The sequence below is a fragment of the Carex rostrata genome, chromosome 8, assembly GCF_964058835.1.
Source record: "Carex rostrata chromosome 8, lpCarRost1.2, whole genome shotgun sequence".
Lineage (NCBI taxonomy): Eukaryota > Viridiplantae > Streptophyta > Magnoliopsida > Poales > Cyperaceae > Carex > Carex rostrata.
This window is the reverse complement of record NC_135925.1, coordinates 3,150,868-3,168,761: the sequence shown is the minus strand read 5'-3', so window position 1 is coordinate 3,168,761 and position 17,894 is coordinate 3,150,868. Positions and strand designations below refer to the sequence as shown.

General features: G+C 30.9%; 1 protein-coding gene across 2 annotated transcripts; it reads right to left on the bottom strand.

Moving 5' to 3' along the window:
• Nucleotides 1-15,681: 15,681 nt before the first annotated feature.
• LOC144558581 (putative purine permease 11) lies at nucleotides 15,682-17,771 on the bottom strand. 2 transcript variants are annotated; one of them, XM_078307426.1, is made up of 2 exons: nucleotides 17,592-17,771; nucleotides 15,682-16,890 (listed from the first exon to the last, which is right to left on the bottom strand). In XM_078307426.1, the coding sequence occupies exons 1-2, from the start codon at nucleotides 17,620-17,622 to the stop codon at nucleotides 15,791-15,793; spliced, it is 1,131 nt and encodes a 376-aa protein (XP_078163552.1). In that variant the 5' UTR covers nucleotides 17,623-17,771; the 3' UTR covers nucleotides 15,682-15,790. The 2 variants fall into 2 exon arrangements, with proteins under 2 accessions (XP_078163552.1, XP_078163551.1); XM_078307425.1 differs by having other exon boundaries at nucleotides 15,682-16,926; nucleotides 17,592-17,761.
• Nucleotides 17,772-17,894: the final 123 nt, after the last annotated feature.

The following is a 17,894-nucleotide window of genomic DNA, read 5'->3' as shown; positions in this document are numbered from 1 at the left end:
ATCGATATATAACAGAGAGAGACACTTTGTCGTGGTATCCAGAGATATAGAGAGATATATAATAAAGAGATGGTAGAGATAAGACCACCGTTTGAACACGCTTTGATTAATTTTGTCTTTTCCTTCTCACACACACACATACCTAGAACGGAATCACACTGATAACCTGAAACCTTTGTGTATAACGAACTATACTGATATAGAATGAAAGGATCATTATAAAATTCATTATACTATCTGGAAATCTGAGGGCTTGTGTATGAAAACGATGGATAATGTTTGATCCGTATTTAATCTGTATTCGAAAACTTAAGTGTAGATGTCTGATATTTGAATATATGTGGATAAAAATGATATAATTTTAAGTTTTAATTATCTATATTTGAATAGTAAGTATATACCATATATTTTAATATGTATTATACAAAATTTATGTTATTCACTAATTATTATGGATTTTAATATTATTTTAATAAATATTCAATCCGATCTGAATCTGTATTCATATTTGTCTGATATACGCTCTGTATCCGTATTCGAAAAAAAATTATGAATATAATTTTACCACTATCCGCTCCGTTTTCATCTATACTTGTGTTACATGTCTATTCAATGCAAACAATACAATTGAAAAAAAAACTACCGGTCGGCAAAAATAAAATAAAAAAATACAAGTGAGGAAATCATATTTCATTAAATGCAATTTATGGAATCACATGATAATTATTTATTTCTAAATTTTTTGACTTTCTTCAAATATATTAAGTTTGAATAGAAAAAAACATCTATATGATGTATTTATCATCATGCATGTACAAGATTATAAGATTTGGTATGTGTTTTACCATTTATCACGTAATTTGAATTTTCAATTGTACGAAATTAATGATTTTTGAATCTTGATGCATCATTAACTAATTGTTCATGCAAATTGCTTGAAATTTAATTTATAGACCATCTAAATTTCCAGTAATATATCTATGAGGAGGGTTCAAATGCATTCAAATTTTTGTGCACCCAAATGCATCCTATATTTCAAATCTTTTTTCTCCGTTTTCAAAGTCCGAATAGTCAATCCGAACCATTAGATGCGATCTATATATTAAGATGTGATTGGAGACCAAATTTTACATTTTTTGAAATTTTTTTATTATTTATTAAGCCACTTTGAAAATCGCTGATTTTACATTTTCTGGACCATTGGATCAGCGATTTTCAAAGTAGTTTAATAAATAGTAAAAAAAAAATTACAAAAAAATATAAAATTTGGTCTCCAAGCACATCTTAATGTATAGATCGCATCTAACGGTTCGGATTGACTATTTGGACTTTGAAAACGGAGAAAAAAGATTTGAAAGATAGAGTGCATTTGAGTGCACAAAAATTTGGATGCATTTGAACCCTCCTCTATATCTATTACCTTTTTAAAAGATTTGAACATTTTTCAAATTAATTTGAAAAATTATTGTTTCTGTCAAATTATCCTTTAAGAAATAACAACTGAAAAGGGGATTCTATTTATATATATTTGGGAATTAATGAGGGTTTTTTTTGGGGTAATAAAGCATTTCTCTTAAATATTCTTTTAGGAAAAATTAAAATCACTTAGAAATTCCTTTTTCTTAATAGCCTCGCTGTAATCCCACTATATATATATATTTTTTTTATGTGAATTATTAAGCTATATAAAAATTCTTAGGCTATGAGAACAAATTCTTATATCTTTTCTGTTAATAAAATAGTATTAGCTTGCCAACATAAAGTGTGGCATTTGGATATTTCAAGAGCATAGATTTTGATTGGGCCATGTGCTCAAGGTTCTTATAAAACTAATTTTAGATTCCAAAGAATAGCTTGGGTTGAAAACTATCTTGATGAAATCAAACCAAGAATGAACAAAAGGTCCAAGATAGAATAAACAGCTTGATTACACAGCCTAGCTCGAGACGGAGGCATTCTGATCCAAGGCCCGACCCAGAGTAGGCTTAGGATCACTTCCATTAGCCGTCCGTACAAAGCGGGTGCGACTTAGTCACCGCTTTCTATGCGAACGTCACCGCCTACTATGCGGACCCCGCATTCCGAATATGCGAGCACCATCGCGCTTCGCGGAAGCGTGATCGTTCCTATGCGAACTCCTTTGACAATTCTGATAACGCGGTATATCAGAACTGAAGGAGGCTATTTAAGGTGAATAGTTCCACTAAATCGGAGCTAGCACTTTTACCAACCAAGATACAATACATGGTAAAGTTATAGTGTCTTGTAACTACTATCGAGTTCTCAATCCTGACTTCATACTTTTCGGATCGTCTCCTCGAGACGGATCGACACACATGTACACATCCAGCTATACCATCCATCACGGTACTAATGTCGCTACTCGACATAGATCGTATCAAATTTTATTAAAATATTGTATAATTTCTTGCCATATATTTCATACTAATTACTTTAAACAAATACTTAATTTCTAAGCCATTTCTCACTCTCTTTTGTTTTTTATTCTCTTACTTCAATTTGTATGATTTTGAAATAAGATTTTTGGTACTAATTAATTACATTAGATGCAATTACAAACTTTTTTTTAACAGTTTGTGCCAACATGAATCATAGCTTCTGCTATATTTTTCCCCTTTTTTTAATTTAATCTACGTATTTCTCGAAAATAAAATTATAGTTATGACAATAACGAGGAACTCAAATAGTTGCATTTATGTTTTATTAAAATTTTGGCAGTATTGGTAACGTATCAAAAAAAAAAGAAATCATTCAATAAGATGACATGTAAACCACAGTAACATGATACACTATAAATCCATGAATAATTCACATTTTATTCGTTTTTTCTTATGTTTTCAAATCAAACTTCAGATAAAATGCAAAAAAACATATATTATGTTTTATTCGCGCGAATCACGGATTATTAGTGGAAAAAAACATGAATTTTTTTGTTTAGAGGGGGGGGGGGTTGGGTTTTTTGCCTCCCTGTGGTACTGGATTATTTTCAAATTATACCCGAATTATTCATGAATTATGAATTTTTTATTCTGCCAAATCGAATCCAAACTATTAACTTGTCACTATGTTGTAAAATACAAAGTACAGAATACCTAATTTGTTACACGTACGGCCACATGTGAGTAGTTACAGGAATCTTTAAAAACGGGGTTTGAGTATCTTCTACAACGATAGGGACCACCACCAGACTCCAGTCCAATAGTCCACCCCAAAAACCACCTAATCACCTCCTATTTATTTATTGGTGTTTGTTGTTAGTTGTTACCTGTGAAGTTGTACAATTGACAATTTTGGAACTCATTTAGTGCACCCGTTGCTCTCACTTCAGAGTTTTGATTCAACTGCGTGTCTGGTAGGGTTTTTTTTTGACACGTGCGTATCTTGGTAAAATAACTTATACCATATATATGATGCAAAAGAAATGCTCTTATACCATGTTCAACATGAAATGGTTAAATTGTGAGCGGTTTGATGGTTATCGGACAAAATTCAATTTGTTATCAGGTCGGAATTGCTTAATTGACGTCAAAATGTATGTGAAATTTTTTTAAATTTGTATGAAGAGACACAAATTTTAATACGAATTGAACAATTCCAATCAGATGCATGTCAAATCAAATTAGTTTAATGTCCATGAGACTATTCCCCACAATTCCAATCAGATGTCAAATCAAATTAGTTCAAATTGAACAATTTATGAGAGCAGTTCCGTCAATAAATATATTTTTTTGACTTTATTTTCAAAGAGGATCTCAAATTTTCTATTACTTTATGTTTAAATCGTATTCCAACATTTTATCTTCGATTTTAAAGTCTAAATAAAAGATCTAAACCGCTCAGCATGATATCCACGCTAAATTGTGCTTTTAGATCAAATTTTATGTTTTTTGAAATTTTTTTATTATTTTTTAAGATAGGTACAAAATCACTATTTTTGGATGGTTCACAATTTTCTGAAAAACAATGATTTTGTACTATCTTAAAAAATAGTAAAAATTTTCCAGAAAACGTAAAATTTGATCGCTAAGCACATTTTGACGTGGATATCATGTTGAGCGGTTCGGATCTTTTGTTTAAATTTTAAAATAAAGATGTTAGGGTACGATTGAGACATGAAAAAATGATGTATTTGAGCCCTCTCATTTTTAAATATCTTCAATAGTCAATTTTATTTAACATGTTATTTTTATCAATAAATTACTTACAAGTTACATCTAACAAATATTCTTCCAAAACGCGACTGTATTTTTTACTGTTGAGAATAGTAGGTTAAGAATAGTTAGAATAGTTACTATTTAAGAATAGCGCTAACTCAAAACTATTCGGAATATTGTTTGGATTGAACATTTAGAATAACAAGAACAGCGATTAAACATTTGAGAGAGTAGTTTGCTATTCCATGTTTTTGTAGGAATAGCGAGAACAGCGTTATTCTCGCTGTTCCTGAGTATGTTTGAATGGATCGAAATAGCACTGTTCTCACTGTGCCCGCTATTCTCGCTATTCTCACCATAAGTGTTTGATCATAATTGTATTTTTATACTATCATCAGACACGTTTTGATAAATTATCTTATCAGATACTAAAGAGTATATTATAATGCTAAACAAATTGCTAAGTGTTTATATAAAAATCATTTTATTAAATGTAATTAGTTTATTAATAAACATATAAAAACAGCTAACATATACTAAATTTTTTAATATAGCATGTAGCAATATATAAATTAAAATAACTAATTGTTTACAAAACTTATTGTTTAACACATCCTAAAATAAATTAACACTTAAATATTGCCTAAAAATATATTTTTTATCCAGAGTATTTATTTAGAAAAAAAAAAATAGAAGTACAGCTCAAAGGCAGCTAGCACATTAGCATATCCTATTGAAGATTTTTCTCTCCGCTGTAGCCAAAATAAAAGTCTTTTTTCAGTCAAAACTATTTAGTTAAATGATTTGTTCTTGTGAGGCTGAGAAACAAACAAATCAATGGAAAACGATTTCAGATAATGTCCATTAATTTACATTTTCTTTCCTCGTGCATTAATTCGATGGAATTCTCTGGCGACTAAGAGCATCAAATTCCCTGATATCTTTGAAATTGAATTAGAAATTGCTCACGTCAAATTAGAAATTATAACTAATACTAGAAAAGTAGAAATAGATGCTACAGAAGCTATTTCACGCAATTATGTCCTGATCGTAGGTTTGAAATACCTTGACAATATATAATTTTTATGTATTAAAAAATGGAGATAAATTATTTTTTATCTCATATTTTGTACTTCTTATTTAAATTTCAAAAGTATTTATTTAAGTTTTCACTTTTATATTTTTCTTTTGAATGATATAAGAAAATTTAATTAAATGAAACACTATCAAATAAGTGAAATATAAATTTAAAAGTTTATCTTTCTAATAACGCACTGTATAATCGTGTAAATAATTTTATTATGATGCAGATTAGTATAAATAATTTTATTATGATCCAACGGTGGCTTGCCAAACAGTAAAATCAGGGGTTCACCGTTGGATCAGCGATTTTCAAAGTGGCTTAATAAATAGCAAAAAAATTCCAAAAAATATAAAATTTGGTCTCCAAGCAGATATTAATATGGAGAACAAGATGAACGGTTCGGATCGACTGTTTGGATTTTGAAAAATCGAAAATGGGGTGGCAGCACTTCGGGCCAAGTGCTTATGGAAGCACATTAGCCTATCTCTCTCTCTCTCTCTCTCTCTATATATATATATATATATTATCTAACTGAAAAAATTGTTACATGTCTACAAAAAATTATTGTTTGAATTACATATTCTTTAAAATATGTGATATCTCCATATTTGATTTATTGTTCCGACCAATTCTTGTACCAAAATCTGCGTTTTAAACCACCAAATCGTGTATTTTACATTGAATATCCATAGAATGTGGTACTGCTGCGATTTCATTCTTATTTTGTAGAAAACGGACGAAATCAGGGAAGTTACTGAATTCTGAGACTGCACGCGACCCTCATCACATCTGACGCGACCCTCATCAGAGTCGATGCGAGTAGCATCAGACCTGACGCTGGTCGCATCGCGAGCTTCCAGAGCAGACAGCAAAGGCCCAATTAAGGCCCAGAATTGAAGCACTCGTTTTGAAATGTCTATAAATAGACCACCCCTGCTACCAAGGAGGGAGTTCCGAATTTGAAGATTCAAAACCTCAAGAATTGGAGTGTTGATCAAGAAAGAAGAGAGAGATTGGAGATCGCTTGGAGAAGAAGAGAAGATTGCAAGATCCTCTCCAATCCACCTTAGATCTTCGAGCTTCATCATGATCTCTTCTCTTCTCCCCTCTTTTATGCTTTCTTTTATCATGTTTGAGTAGATATTTAGTTCCTAGGGTTAGGATGTAGTCTCTAAACTTTGTTTTTGAATTGCATGTTGTTTTCATCTAAGTTTGAACTTGTGTGATTCTTTGTTTGAGTATTCATTTGATTGCTTGATTTTGATTGCTTGATTGATTCTTGATTGTCTACTGTTAGATGTCTATAGCATCTCTTCTAGTACTTTGACCTTGATGTTTCTTGCAATTGTGATTGAGTATTTGAGGTAGATCTAAGATCAATAGTAGCCGAGAGGTGAACTTTCCATTATCGAAAGGTTGTGGATACCTCTAGCAAACCAGACAATCAATTTAGGTTAGATACCAGTAGGTGAGAGCTACAGGTTGAAGCCTCGCACAAGAAATCAACTTAGATACGAACACATGTCAGCTCAGCTCGAGGGCCAAGCGACCCGCATCAGAGATGATGTGAGTTGCGTCATACGGGTCGCATCAGAGATGATGCGAGTCGCATGACAGGTCCAGAGAGGGCAAAGTTTGGGATGAAACCTGAAACCCTGGGAACGCCTTTTATCATTGTTCAAAACCAAAACCTTTAATTGCTTTCATTTACTGTTAATTGAATTGTCACTTGAAATTAGGGAATATAAACAAACCAAACCCAACTTTCTACACTTCTAGTACCTAACTCAGATTAGTAAGAATTTAGAGTCGAATTATACCGTCCCTGAGGATCGATACCTTATTATACTATACGGATAGGATTGTGCACTTGCAGTCTTAGACGAAAGTTGATTCAAGGTTTAAACTGGTACAGCTAGCTGTACCTGAAACTTTGTAGCATACTTTTGTGCGAACAATACGTATGCATTTATTAAAGACTAATAAGAGATAAAGAGGTGTCAAACTTGATGAAAGTAAATAGAAGGCAGGGATGGAGAGAGGGAGAAGGAGAAATGAGGGGCTCACAAGAGTATTTTGTTAATTATTTTAGAGGATGGATATTTTGTTTGAAATTTTGAAAGGTAGATTAATTTGTAAAAAAAATTATATTCACCTGTTATCTTCTAAAAGTTTTTCTATTTATAAAAGAAAAATAGGTTCGGTACTTCGGTCTAAATAAAAATTACAAAGTCAAAATTAATCTTGATTTTCAACTGAAAATTATGGTCGTTGGTTCCTTCTCAATTACAAATCGAACGTGCATCCATTAATACTTTCCTATTTAATTAGATACATATATATATATATCAGTCTGAATTTTAAAATTAAATATATTTATTAAACTTTATCATTCATTTTTAAGAAAATATAGGTATTCGTTTTATTTAAATATAACACAATAAAATAAATAGAAATAATAAAGGAAATTTCATATTTTGAACCACGACTTTCATACAGAGAATGTTGTCACTGGTTACTAGATTCTGAACTATAATTATTTTGTCATTTTTAATTAATTAGTAGAAAAATATCGATATCAAAGTTTTGTGACTTTTGTTTTAAATTGACTTATTGATAGAGCAGATTTGCCACCTAAAATATACTATCTATATTTCACATATATCATACTAAAAGAATTAATTGTTGATTCTGGACAACAAATAATGTTCAAAATAGAGAACCGGTTTTTAATCTAGTTGTAAAGACAATGCCTTATGTATAAAAGATCGTAGGTTTGAAATTTTTAATAAAAAAATTTCTTATGGATATTAAATAGTTGAATGACTTGATCTCCAATTTTTACTCAAACAAATAATGTTCAAAGTAAACCAATCAGCTAATTAGTATGGTAAACAATTTTCTTTCAAGACATTTAACATTTTCATTAAAAAGAAAACGGATCAATCCCTCAAAATTTATACTGATTTCAAACTTTTACCTCTTGAAAAAGAACTTAATTTACGGCATCAAGATTTATCATAATAGTAGAGATCTAAAACTTAAATCCTAATCCTTTGAAAAAAAAAAAAAACATAAATCCTAATAGGGACTTGCTTGAAATTATTTGGATTGTGAGATTAAGGGGCATGAAAAAAAAAGGTAGAATGTTTAAAATTGAGATAACCCAAACTTGATGATAGAATAGTAAATATAGCGTGTATGAGTTTAAGTAGACTAAATTGTAGACTAAAAATTTGTTAAAGATTATATTTATAATGTTCTGTTAAATTCCGAAAGAAGTACATATATTAGCACCTTGTTTGGATGGAGAGTAGATGAAGGTACGGAAGGTGAAGAATAGAAGAAAAAAGAAATTAAGGAATAAAAAGGAAGATTAATAAGGGAAACAAATATTCTTAATTTTTTTCATGTTTGAATAATTAATGAGAAAAACAAATTCTCTTCTTTTCATTCCTTTCCATCCAAACAAGGTGTAAAAGTCTTCTATGTAGAAAACCTTGAAAACAATGTTGAGAAACACTTTGATGTAAAAGTCTTTTATGTAGAAAACTCTGAAAACAATGTTGAGAAACACTCGTGGTCAGATTTATCTCATTTATTTCAATTATTTATTTTTAGAGAAGTTAGAAGTTAGAGTTTTTATCTCTGAGATAATTTATGTATAGTTTTGAGTAAAAGTTGGAGGTTGATAGGATAAAAGCTCCATAAAATTATTAATACCCTCGAGTTTACTGAGTTCGGGGTCCACAATTCATCAGTACAGAGTACACAGAGTCATGTGCTTTATTGGATCTACGCCTTCCGAACCTGCACGGCCTAGCCTTCTTCGAGCACTTCGGAGTAGGTCCGATGAGTATTGGATCTACTTTGGTTCGATGGGTGATATGGTCATCCAATTGCATCAAGAATCGTGCACTCTGTATGAACCTAAAAGTAGGTCCAATGCTCATCGGACCTACTCCTATCTCTTCTTCGAGATAGGGTGTGTCTTGACAAATTGTGACTTAATCTCTCCGGAGATAAAATGTATCAGAGGTTAAACCACCCAGCTATTTATTATACACAAAGGATTGCTCTTTTTGAATTTTAAATATGTGATCTTTCACACGGAAAGTTTGTATTTGTCACTAAATCAAAGTTGGTTCTCATAATTTATGTATATTTATATAATTTTTCTTTTGAAATAAAAATGAAGAGAAAGCTTCTTGGTCTTCACTTCTAAATATTCATAAAATATTATCTGAATTTTAAACCTGCAATTATCTGCATAAGAACAATACTTAGCCATCAAATTAAAAACTTATTCTTAATTATTCTAATCATATAAGTGAATACCTAGAGTTGTTAATTTGAGAAAGGTAATCGTTTGACACGTTTTAAGCCATGCCAACCTTTTTTCCGGCCATTTTTATTAATAACCCAAAATAAAAAGTTAATTTTAAAAATGATCAAACCGCCCGGCACACGGGCGGTCTCCTCGGAGACCAAACCCCCCCCCCCCCCCCCACGGGCGGTCTCCTTTTTTTTTTTTTTTTTTTTTTTTAAGAGATCTGAGTATTTTGATTTAAATAATTTTGTGAAGAAAAAGTTTTATTGTTTAGAGTGTATATGCCAAAAAAAATTGTATATATGTATATGTGCATATGTATATGTGTATATGTGTATGTGTATATGTGGATATGTATATATGTATATGTGTATGTGTATATGTGTATATGTATATATGTATATGTGTATGTGTATGTGTATGTGTATGTGTATATGTGTATATGTGCATATGTATATGTGTATACGTGTATGTGTATGTATATGTGTGTATGTGTATGTGTATATGTATATGACGACCATTTTTATTAATATCCCAAAATAAAAAGTTAATTTTAAAAATAATGTGGATACATTTTAATATATGACGGCATTTCATTGTTGTTTTGGTTGTAATAATATTATATAATTAATATTCTTTTATTAATAATTATTATATTATTATATTATGTTGTTAATATATTAATATTGTGTAATTAGTATCTTATTAACGATATATAACTATATAATTAATATGTTATATTATTAATATATTAAATAATTATTATAATAATATAATAATATTTTATAGTTATTATTAATATATTAATATTATATAATTAGTATCTTATTATTAATAATTATTATTAATATATAATTATATAATTAATACCCTATATTGTTAATATATTAAATAATAATTATAATAATATTATAACATATTAATATTGTATAATTAATATTTTCTTATTCATAATTATTATTAATATGTTATATTGTTAATATATTAAATAATTATTATAATAATATTACAATATATTACAGTTGTTATTAATATATTAATATTATATAATTAGTATCTTATTATTAATAATTATATAATTAATAATTAATATTCTTAATATAGTAAATTATTATTATAATAATATTATAATATATTATAGTTGTTATTGATATATTGCTTCCGATGGAATTTACTTGCAAAAAAAAGTATGCATATTTTTTTTCTAAAATATTGATATACATTTTAATTTTGTTTTTATGTGAATCAATAAGTTAAAAAATCAACGTCTAGAAACTATCCGCCGATTTTTTTATTTATTCCGGATTTAGGAACCAATTTTCGGAAATTTTTTTTTCGGAAATTGGTATGGAAACCGGAAATTATTTTTCCAGTTTGGGTAGTTTTGGAAATAATCAAGAGACTTGGTTAGTTTTTTAAATTTATATATTTTTTTGGATATAAATAAAAAAATCAACGTCTAGAAATTATCCACATCAGTACATTTTTTATAAGCTCTTGATGATAACCAAAACAACATTGAAATGCCGTCATATACATATACATATACACATATACACATATACATACACATACACATATACATATATACATATACACATATACACATACACATATACACATATACATATGCACATATACATATATACAATTTTTTTTGGCATATACACTCTAAACAATAAAACTTTTTCTTCACAAAATTATTTAAATCAAAATACTCAGATCTCTTAAAAATAAAAAAAAATAAAAAAAAAAAAAAAGGAGACCGCCCGTGGGGGGGGGGGGGGGGGGGGGCGGTTTGGTCTCCGAGGAGACCGCCCGTGTGCCGGGCGGTTTGGTCATTTTTGAAAAAAAATAGGATGCGGGGTTATTTTTAAAATTCACTTTTTATTTTGGGTTATTAATAAAAATGGCCGCCTTTTTTCATAGGGCAGTGCTAGTTTCAGATCTCAAAACACTATATTCAGTGCTAAGAAATGTATTTTTTTTTATCTAAATACCAATTTTATCCTCAATAATTATCTTCTATCTTTGCTTCGTATTGTAATAAAGAAAGCCAATTAATTTGTAATAATGCATTAAAAGAAATACCATGAACAATAAAGGAAGTTAATTAATTTGTAATAATGCATTAAATGAAATACCATGCACAATACCTGGTTCTTATCAAATATATCATTTCTTTTCATATTCACATATGATTCTAGAAGACATGACAAGAGTTGCTTGAACTCAATATTAAAGCAAATAAGCTATGATTTTTTGTTTTCTAGTTCGAGTAGATCAAAAAAATTTAATTGTTACTATTCAGGTATAATTTTTTAGGACAAATTAGGAGGTTATATTTAGGAGGTTGCTATTTTAAACATCCAATTTGCAATATTTTAGGAGGCTGTCATTTTAAATTAAAGAATTAAAATAATTTTGATATTTGAGTCAATTTGAAATCAATTAGGAATTTATCATAAAATCATTAAAATTACACTATTAAAATTTTTAAAACATTTGACCAAAAACTTAGTTTTCTAGTTTGAATAATGCTTGATATTTTTGAAATATCAATTAAATGTATTTTAGAAAAAAAAATTTATAGTGACAAAATTATAGAATTTCGCCCATGTATAGTGAATATCTTATCTTATCTATGTGTTACCATTAACAAAACATGTGTCAGATATTAAAATATAACATACTATATATACTTGTTTGAGTTTTCTTAAGTAACAGTTAATTAGCAGAAAATAGCCTTTTGTTACATAAATTAGCACAAAGTTTCTTAAGTAACAGTTAATTTTTGCTCATTTTGTGCTAATTAAAATTTTTGCAAAAACCAACGAGAATGTAAAGTTATGAGGTATTGAAACCTTTAGTGGGAACTAAAAATAAATAATTATTACTATAAACAGATTATGAAAACAATAATAATTATAAAAAAAAATTATGTGACATGTGGCACCACCAGATCATGGATAAGTCAGAAATGAAATATCTTGAACCATAATTAGCATCGTTCTTTATTTTTTTAATGAAAAAAAACAGCGTTGCAATGCTAAGATGTTTACCTATCCTTTCAAATAATTTATTTTATTGGTGTTTGCTTTTGGGTAAAAATATAATAGTGGCACATATTTTTGAACAAAAATGATATAAAAGTAAAAAAAAAAAATCATTATGCCCTCAATTCAATATTCTAAAGTGAGCACTCAAAATAGCGCTACCTTTTTTCATACCGTAGCTTTTGACTTCAAGTATACTCTGGACTTTAACAAATAGAATCTTACATGCTGGAGCCAAAATTCCCGGCAAAAAGCAACTTTTGATGTGAGCGATTCAAAAAGTCAAAAAGGAAAATAACGAATTCTAGAACGGTAAGAATCGGCTAACAATTCCTCGCTTAGGGTATTAATGGTCGGGCGGGTACGGGTACCCCGGGTATACCCGGGACGGGTATGGGTACGTCTCGGGTAGGGGTAGGACGGGTATAAGGGTATTCGTAAGGGTATGGTCAGGTATATTTTTGAAAAACCATACCCTACCCGTTCTATACCCGTATCCGTGTACCCTTGACGGGTAGAGCGGGTACGGGTATGGGTACGGGTATTTTTTTATTTATTTTTTTTTTGCTGTTTTTTTTCTGGTTTTTTTGTTTTTGTTTTTTTGATGGTTTTTTTCTGATTTTTTTTGGGGGAAAAAAATACAAATTTTGAATTTTGAAATGGCATGAACAGTGGTCGGGTATACGGGTACTCGGGTAGTCGGGTACGGGTTTAGTCGGGTACGGGTAGGGTATGATCGGGTATTGATAAAAAAAACCGGGTCCGGTCCGGTTTTTGCCCTTACCCGCGTACCCGAGTACCCGACCCATACCCGGGCTCGGGCACAGGTACCCCGGGCGGCGGGCACGGGCGGGTAGGGTAGGGTATACCCGTTAAGGGTATTGTTAATACTCTATCCTCGCTTGATAAATCAATCTGATATAATATTAGTTTATAAAATGAGTTCTACAAAACTTTAGCAATAATAAGAAATTGAGCATGTTGTTAGATATTCGGAGGGAAGACATCATGACTCGCTAGCCACAAAATCTCTCTCGGGATTTGACTATATTTATTATGAATATATTTTTTTAGTAGTGTTCTAAATAGTGCGTTATAGCGGTGCAAGACGCTATAATATTTTTAGATTTTAAATGTTAAGTTATGGAATAAAAATATGCTAATTCAGTCACGACTGTCATTACGGTAATATCGGTCTGCCATAGCGCATAATGTTAGTGCAAATAACGCATTCTATGCTGCATAGGTTTTTATTTAAAGAACTGAACTGAATTTTTTTTTAAGGACCAAATTTTTTGAAAGTTCATATTATTTTCGATTTTAAATAGAGAAAGATAGATAGTTTATGTTATTATGCTTAGGTAATTTTGAATATAAAATAATATATAGTTTATGTCATGATGCTCTAGTTATTTTGAATAGAAAAAATAGATAGTTTATGATATTAGTAGGATTATTTTAAATAATAATTGAACTTTGTACTGGTTCAATATGAATATTAAAATTCTTTAATCTATTTGGTGTTACTTACTGCTCTATAAGACTTTAGATAGTGTTAATAATTAGTAGAAATATAGATATAATTTTTGAATAAAAAAAATACTATGTATGGTAGGTTACACTATAACTACGCTATTCACGATAGCTTTTTTTTAGTCTTTCCACAATGACGCAATAATTGTTATTTAGAACCTTGATTTTTAGAAAAAGATTTACTAGTTTAGCCTCTCAAATTTTAATATTTATAAATATTTCATTCGAATTTTGAATCTGCGATTTCTTATATCGAACTCTTTTGCTATAAATAAAATATAGTTCTTTTTTTTTTAGGGTTGGCGGCGAAGTGCCGCCAACAGATTTTAGATTAATAAAAAAAAGTTATTTACAAATGCTCAGAATGCCCCATAACAGAAAAAAAAAAAATAGTTCTTTATAATGGAAATTTTGAACGATCAAATTTTAAGAATTTTCCAATCAGAAACCAAAAAAAGATATGGGATCGTTGGTTATTAGAGAAGTAAAATGTAACAGAGAAAAACCAAAATATCCAAATGAGTGGTCAATTTAATTGGACTGTTTCTTATTTAGTTTTAAGCTTGCAAGTACTTTTTCAAGTTTTAATGGAATTACGTATGTACGTTAATTAGAATAAACGGCTCTTAAACATAATTCAAACCTATTTTTAAAAGGAACACATTTGAAAATTATAAATACACGAGAAAGTTGTTAAGATGTCAGCATCAAAACCTTTTGAAAAGGAGAGGACTGTATACAAACACGCCATGATATATTCTGGTAGAATTCTAAAGACTTTTCTCATTATTTATTATATAAGGTCTTTCAAACGAATTCTGTGATATACTTTATTTTTCTATGTGATCTGACATCTACACTAGCTTGTCGATTTGCCACGCAGTAGTGACAAAAATGTTCTCTGTAACAAGAATCAGAACTAAAGTAATAAAAACAATCAAAGGTGTTTCAATTTAACACTGCACAAATTGTTCTGGGAAAATTGACATGTTTTACATTTATCTTTGCTGGATCAACCTATTTATTAAAGCACAGGACATTGCAACCTTCAAAATAATCTTTGCTGTATCAATTTATTTAATAATGCACAGGACATTGCCTTCAAAATCATATTGCCCTAATTTTTTTTTTTTTGAAACAAGGCTTATTAGCCCATTTTCATTGCTTTAAATTGTTAATTACAGACGGTAACAAGAACCTCTAAACACCACGAAACAACTCCAATCTCTGAAACAAAACCAAAACAACATTTTTAACCGCGGTCTTCTATACTCCTCTCTATACCTAGATAAGAAACCCTAACAAAATCCATCTTGAAGCTTTCTTCTCGATCGTCAAGAGAGATTTGGATTATTTTTCTCGATTTTTAGTGTTTTTTTTTGGATTTTTTTTTATCTCCAAAATCGCCTAGGGACCCATATTGCCCTAATTACACCTCGGTTTTTTTTTTATCGAGGAATCATAGAACTTCTCTTATACATAATACAGCACACAACAACTAAATGACACCAATTATGGTAATATAAATACTAATCAAAATTTTGGAGCTTATTATATGACCAATTTCGGGTTACAGCCATCATAACTAACATAACAAAAAAGAGAAGAAAAATTAAACCTGACTAACATCCCTACGATTCTCTTCCACATCTCTCTTCCCTTTCAAATCATTGAGATAATGCTGATACACATATGATGCGAAGCCCCAAATTGCGATCAACATAGCAATAACCTTCACCCCATTCATCGTATCCTTGAAAAAAATCACAGCAAAAATTGGTATAACCGGCAAAGCCAGTGTACTGATCACATTCGAGAAAAGGGAGGAGACTAAAAAAACCAAACCCACCACGCCAATTGACGCAACTTGCCAAGACACGGCCGTCCCCACCAACGTCAGGATGTAAGACACCTTCCCGGATTTGAACCCCTCCATTTCCCCTTTCAATCCTGTCCACTCCCCGCTTGCAAATAAACCAACAACAGATGCACACGTGGCAACAAGGGCTGTATAGATTTGCATATCAAGTACAACTGAGAAGGTTTCTCTCTTTATCACCTTTTCGAATGAGAGTTGCATTAAAGAAAGGATCAAAGAGTATGTGGCTGATGCACCGAGTGTTAACACAAAACCAAGCACATAATACTTATGGGACAGATTGGATGACCCGTCAGAATCTTCATTCACGCCGAGTAATGCAGCCGAGAAGGTTAGTAGCACAACCGAATTGAATATCAGAGCCGTAAATTTTTGCGAATTTATGAAGTACGAAAATATTGAATTGAAAGCCAATTGGCTAGCACAGATAAGAGAATAGGTAGAAACGGGAAGGTACAAAAGGCCGTAAGAGTACATTAAATTGTCACCAGCAATTATGAGGCCAAGGACGAGGTATATAAGAGATAGGTGAAGGAGAGGACTGGAGGGTGAACTGGAGGTAGTAGAGCGGGGGAAGAACAGGAGAACAATAAACAAAAAGGGGAAGCCAATTGTTTGAACTATGGTTGCCATCCATTTGCTATTACCTCCTTGGTCGTAGTAGAACCGGCCAAGCAGGGTTGCAGCGGTTTGACCCGCTAACAAAAAGAAGATGTTTAGGCTGATTGAGAGCCACCAGAGGCGGCGTGAAGGTGCACCACCAAGGGAAGCGGAGTTGCATGAGGTGGTTTTGCCTGTAAGTGAAGGCGGCACTTCATTCGAATTTGACTGCCCTGGATTGGGAAAAGAATTTAAGAGGGGGAAGTTTGCTGTGGAATGGTACCACATATGCAATCTAATATCAGTTGTTGTACCAGATCAATTCAAATTGCAGATGTTACATAATACTTGCTTTTTGGGTTTTTATCCAGAATTAAAGATATACTGGTCAAAGATTTGGGCAAATTTGAGCATCAATTTTCATTCAGATCAAATAATTGTGTAAATTAAGCTCAAACAATATAGAGCATAGTTGACCGGCTTGGCAATGGTAGCAGTGACTAACAGTATTATTAAAAGTTTATATACTTTTGATTTGAATAAGGCAGTAGTATGAACAGGCATAAACAACAGACATCATAATTGACCAAAAACAGTACCAGTACTGATTTGGTTCAATCAAACAATTACCAGGCAAAAATAAGAGAAGGTTCACGCACATAAGAAAGTGCAGATAAATTTATTCCTGTTGTGGGGTTGGAATCTACCTTTGTAAGCTAATAATCCAAATTTAATGAATTTAATAAAAGTACAGAGGCTGCAGCACCAACCGTTGCACGCTGACTTGTGTAGAGACAAAAAGAAACTTCTTTTACTTTATTATTATTTTTTTTCTTCTTTCTTACTTTAGGAAGTACAAATTGCCAATATTTGCGTTTTATTTTAAATTAAAGCTGTAATCTAATTTCAATCAGAAAATCAGAAAGAAGCTAACCTCCAGGGAGAAATCCTCGATTGTCGCCCATGAGTTAATTCCTCCCTCTTCAAATAGTGAAGAAAGCAAAAATTCGAATTGAAGAAAGACTTTAATCAAAAAGAGCCCAAATTTATCAAACTTCTTCGCAATTTCCAAGTTGTGTTGAGCGCCTTCGCTCGCGTGAAGCTCCTAATATTTTCTTTTTCTGATTAAAGTGTGCTATAAATAGCAATGCAACTGAAAAGGACGACTGAACCGAGCACATATCCTCTGAGGTAACAGAATATTTATTCTTAGATCAGAACCGTCAGATAAGAATCT

Coding starts and splice junctions, on each gene's coding strand:
- LOC144558581 (XM_078307425.1), bottom strand. CDS start 17,622: ATGGGCGACAATCGAGGATTTCTCCCTGGAG. Junction 16,927..17,591: donor TCGAGGATTTCTCCCTGGAG/GTTAGCTTCTTT, acceptor ACCATTCCACAG/CAAACTTCCCCCTCTTAAAT.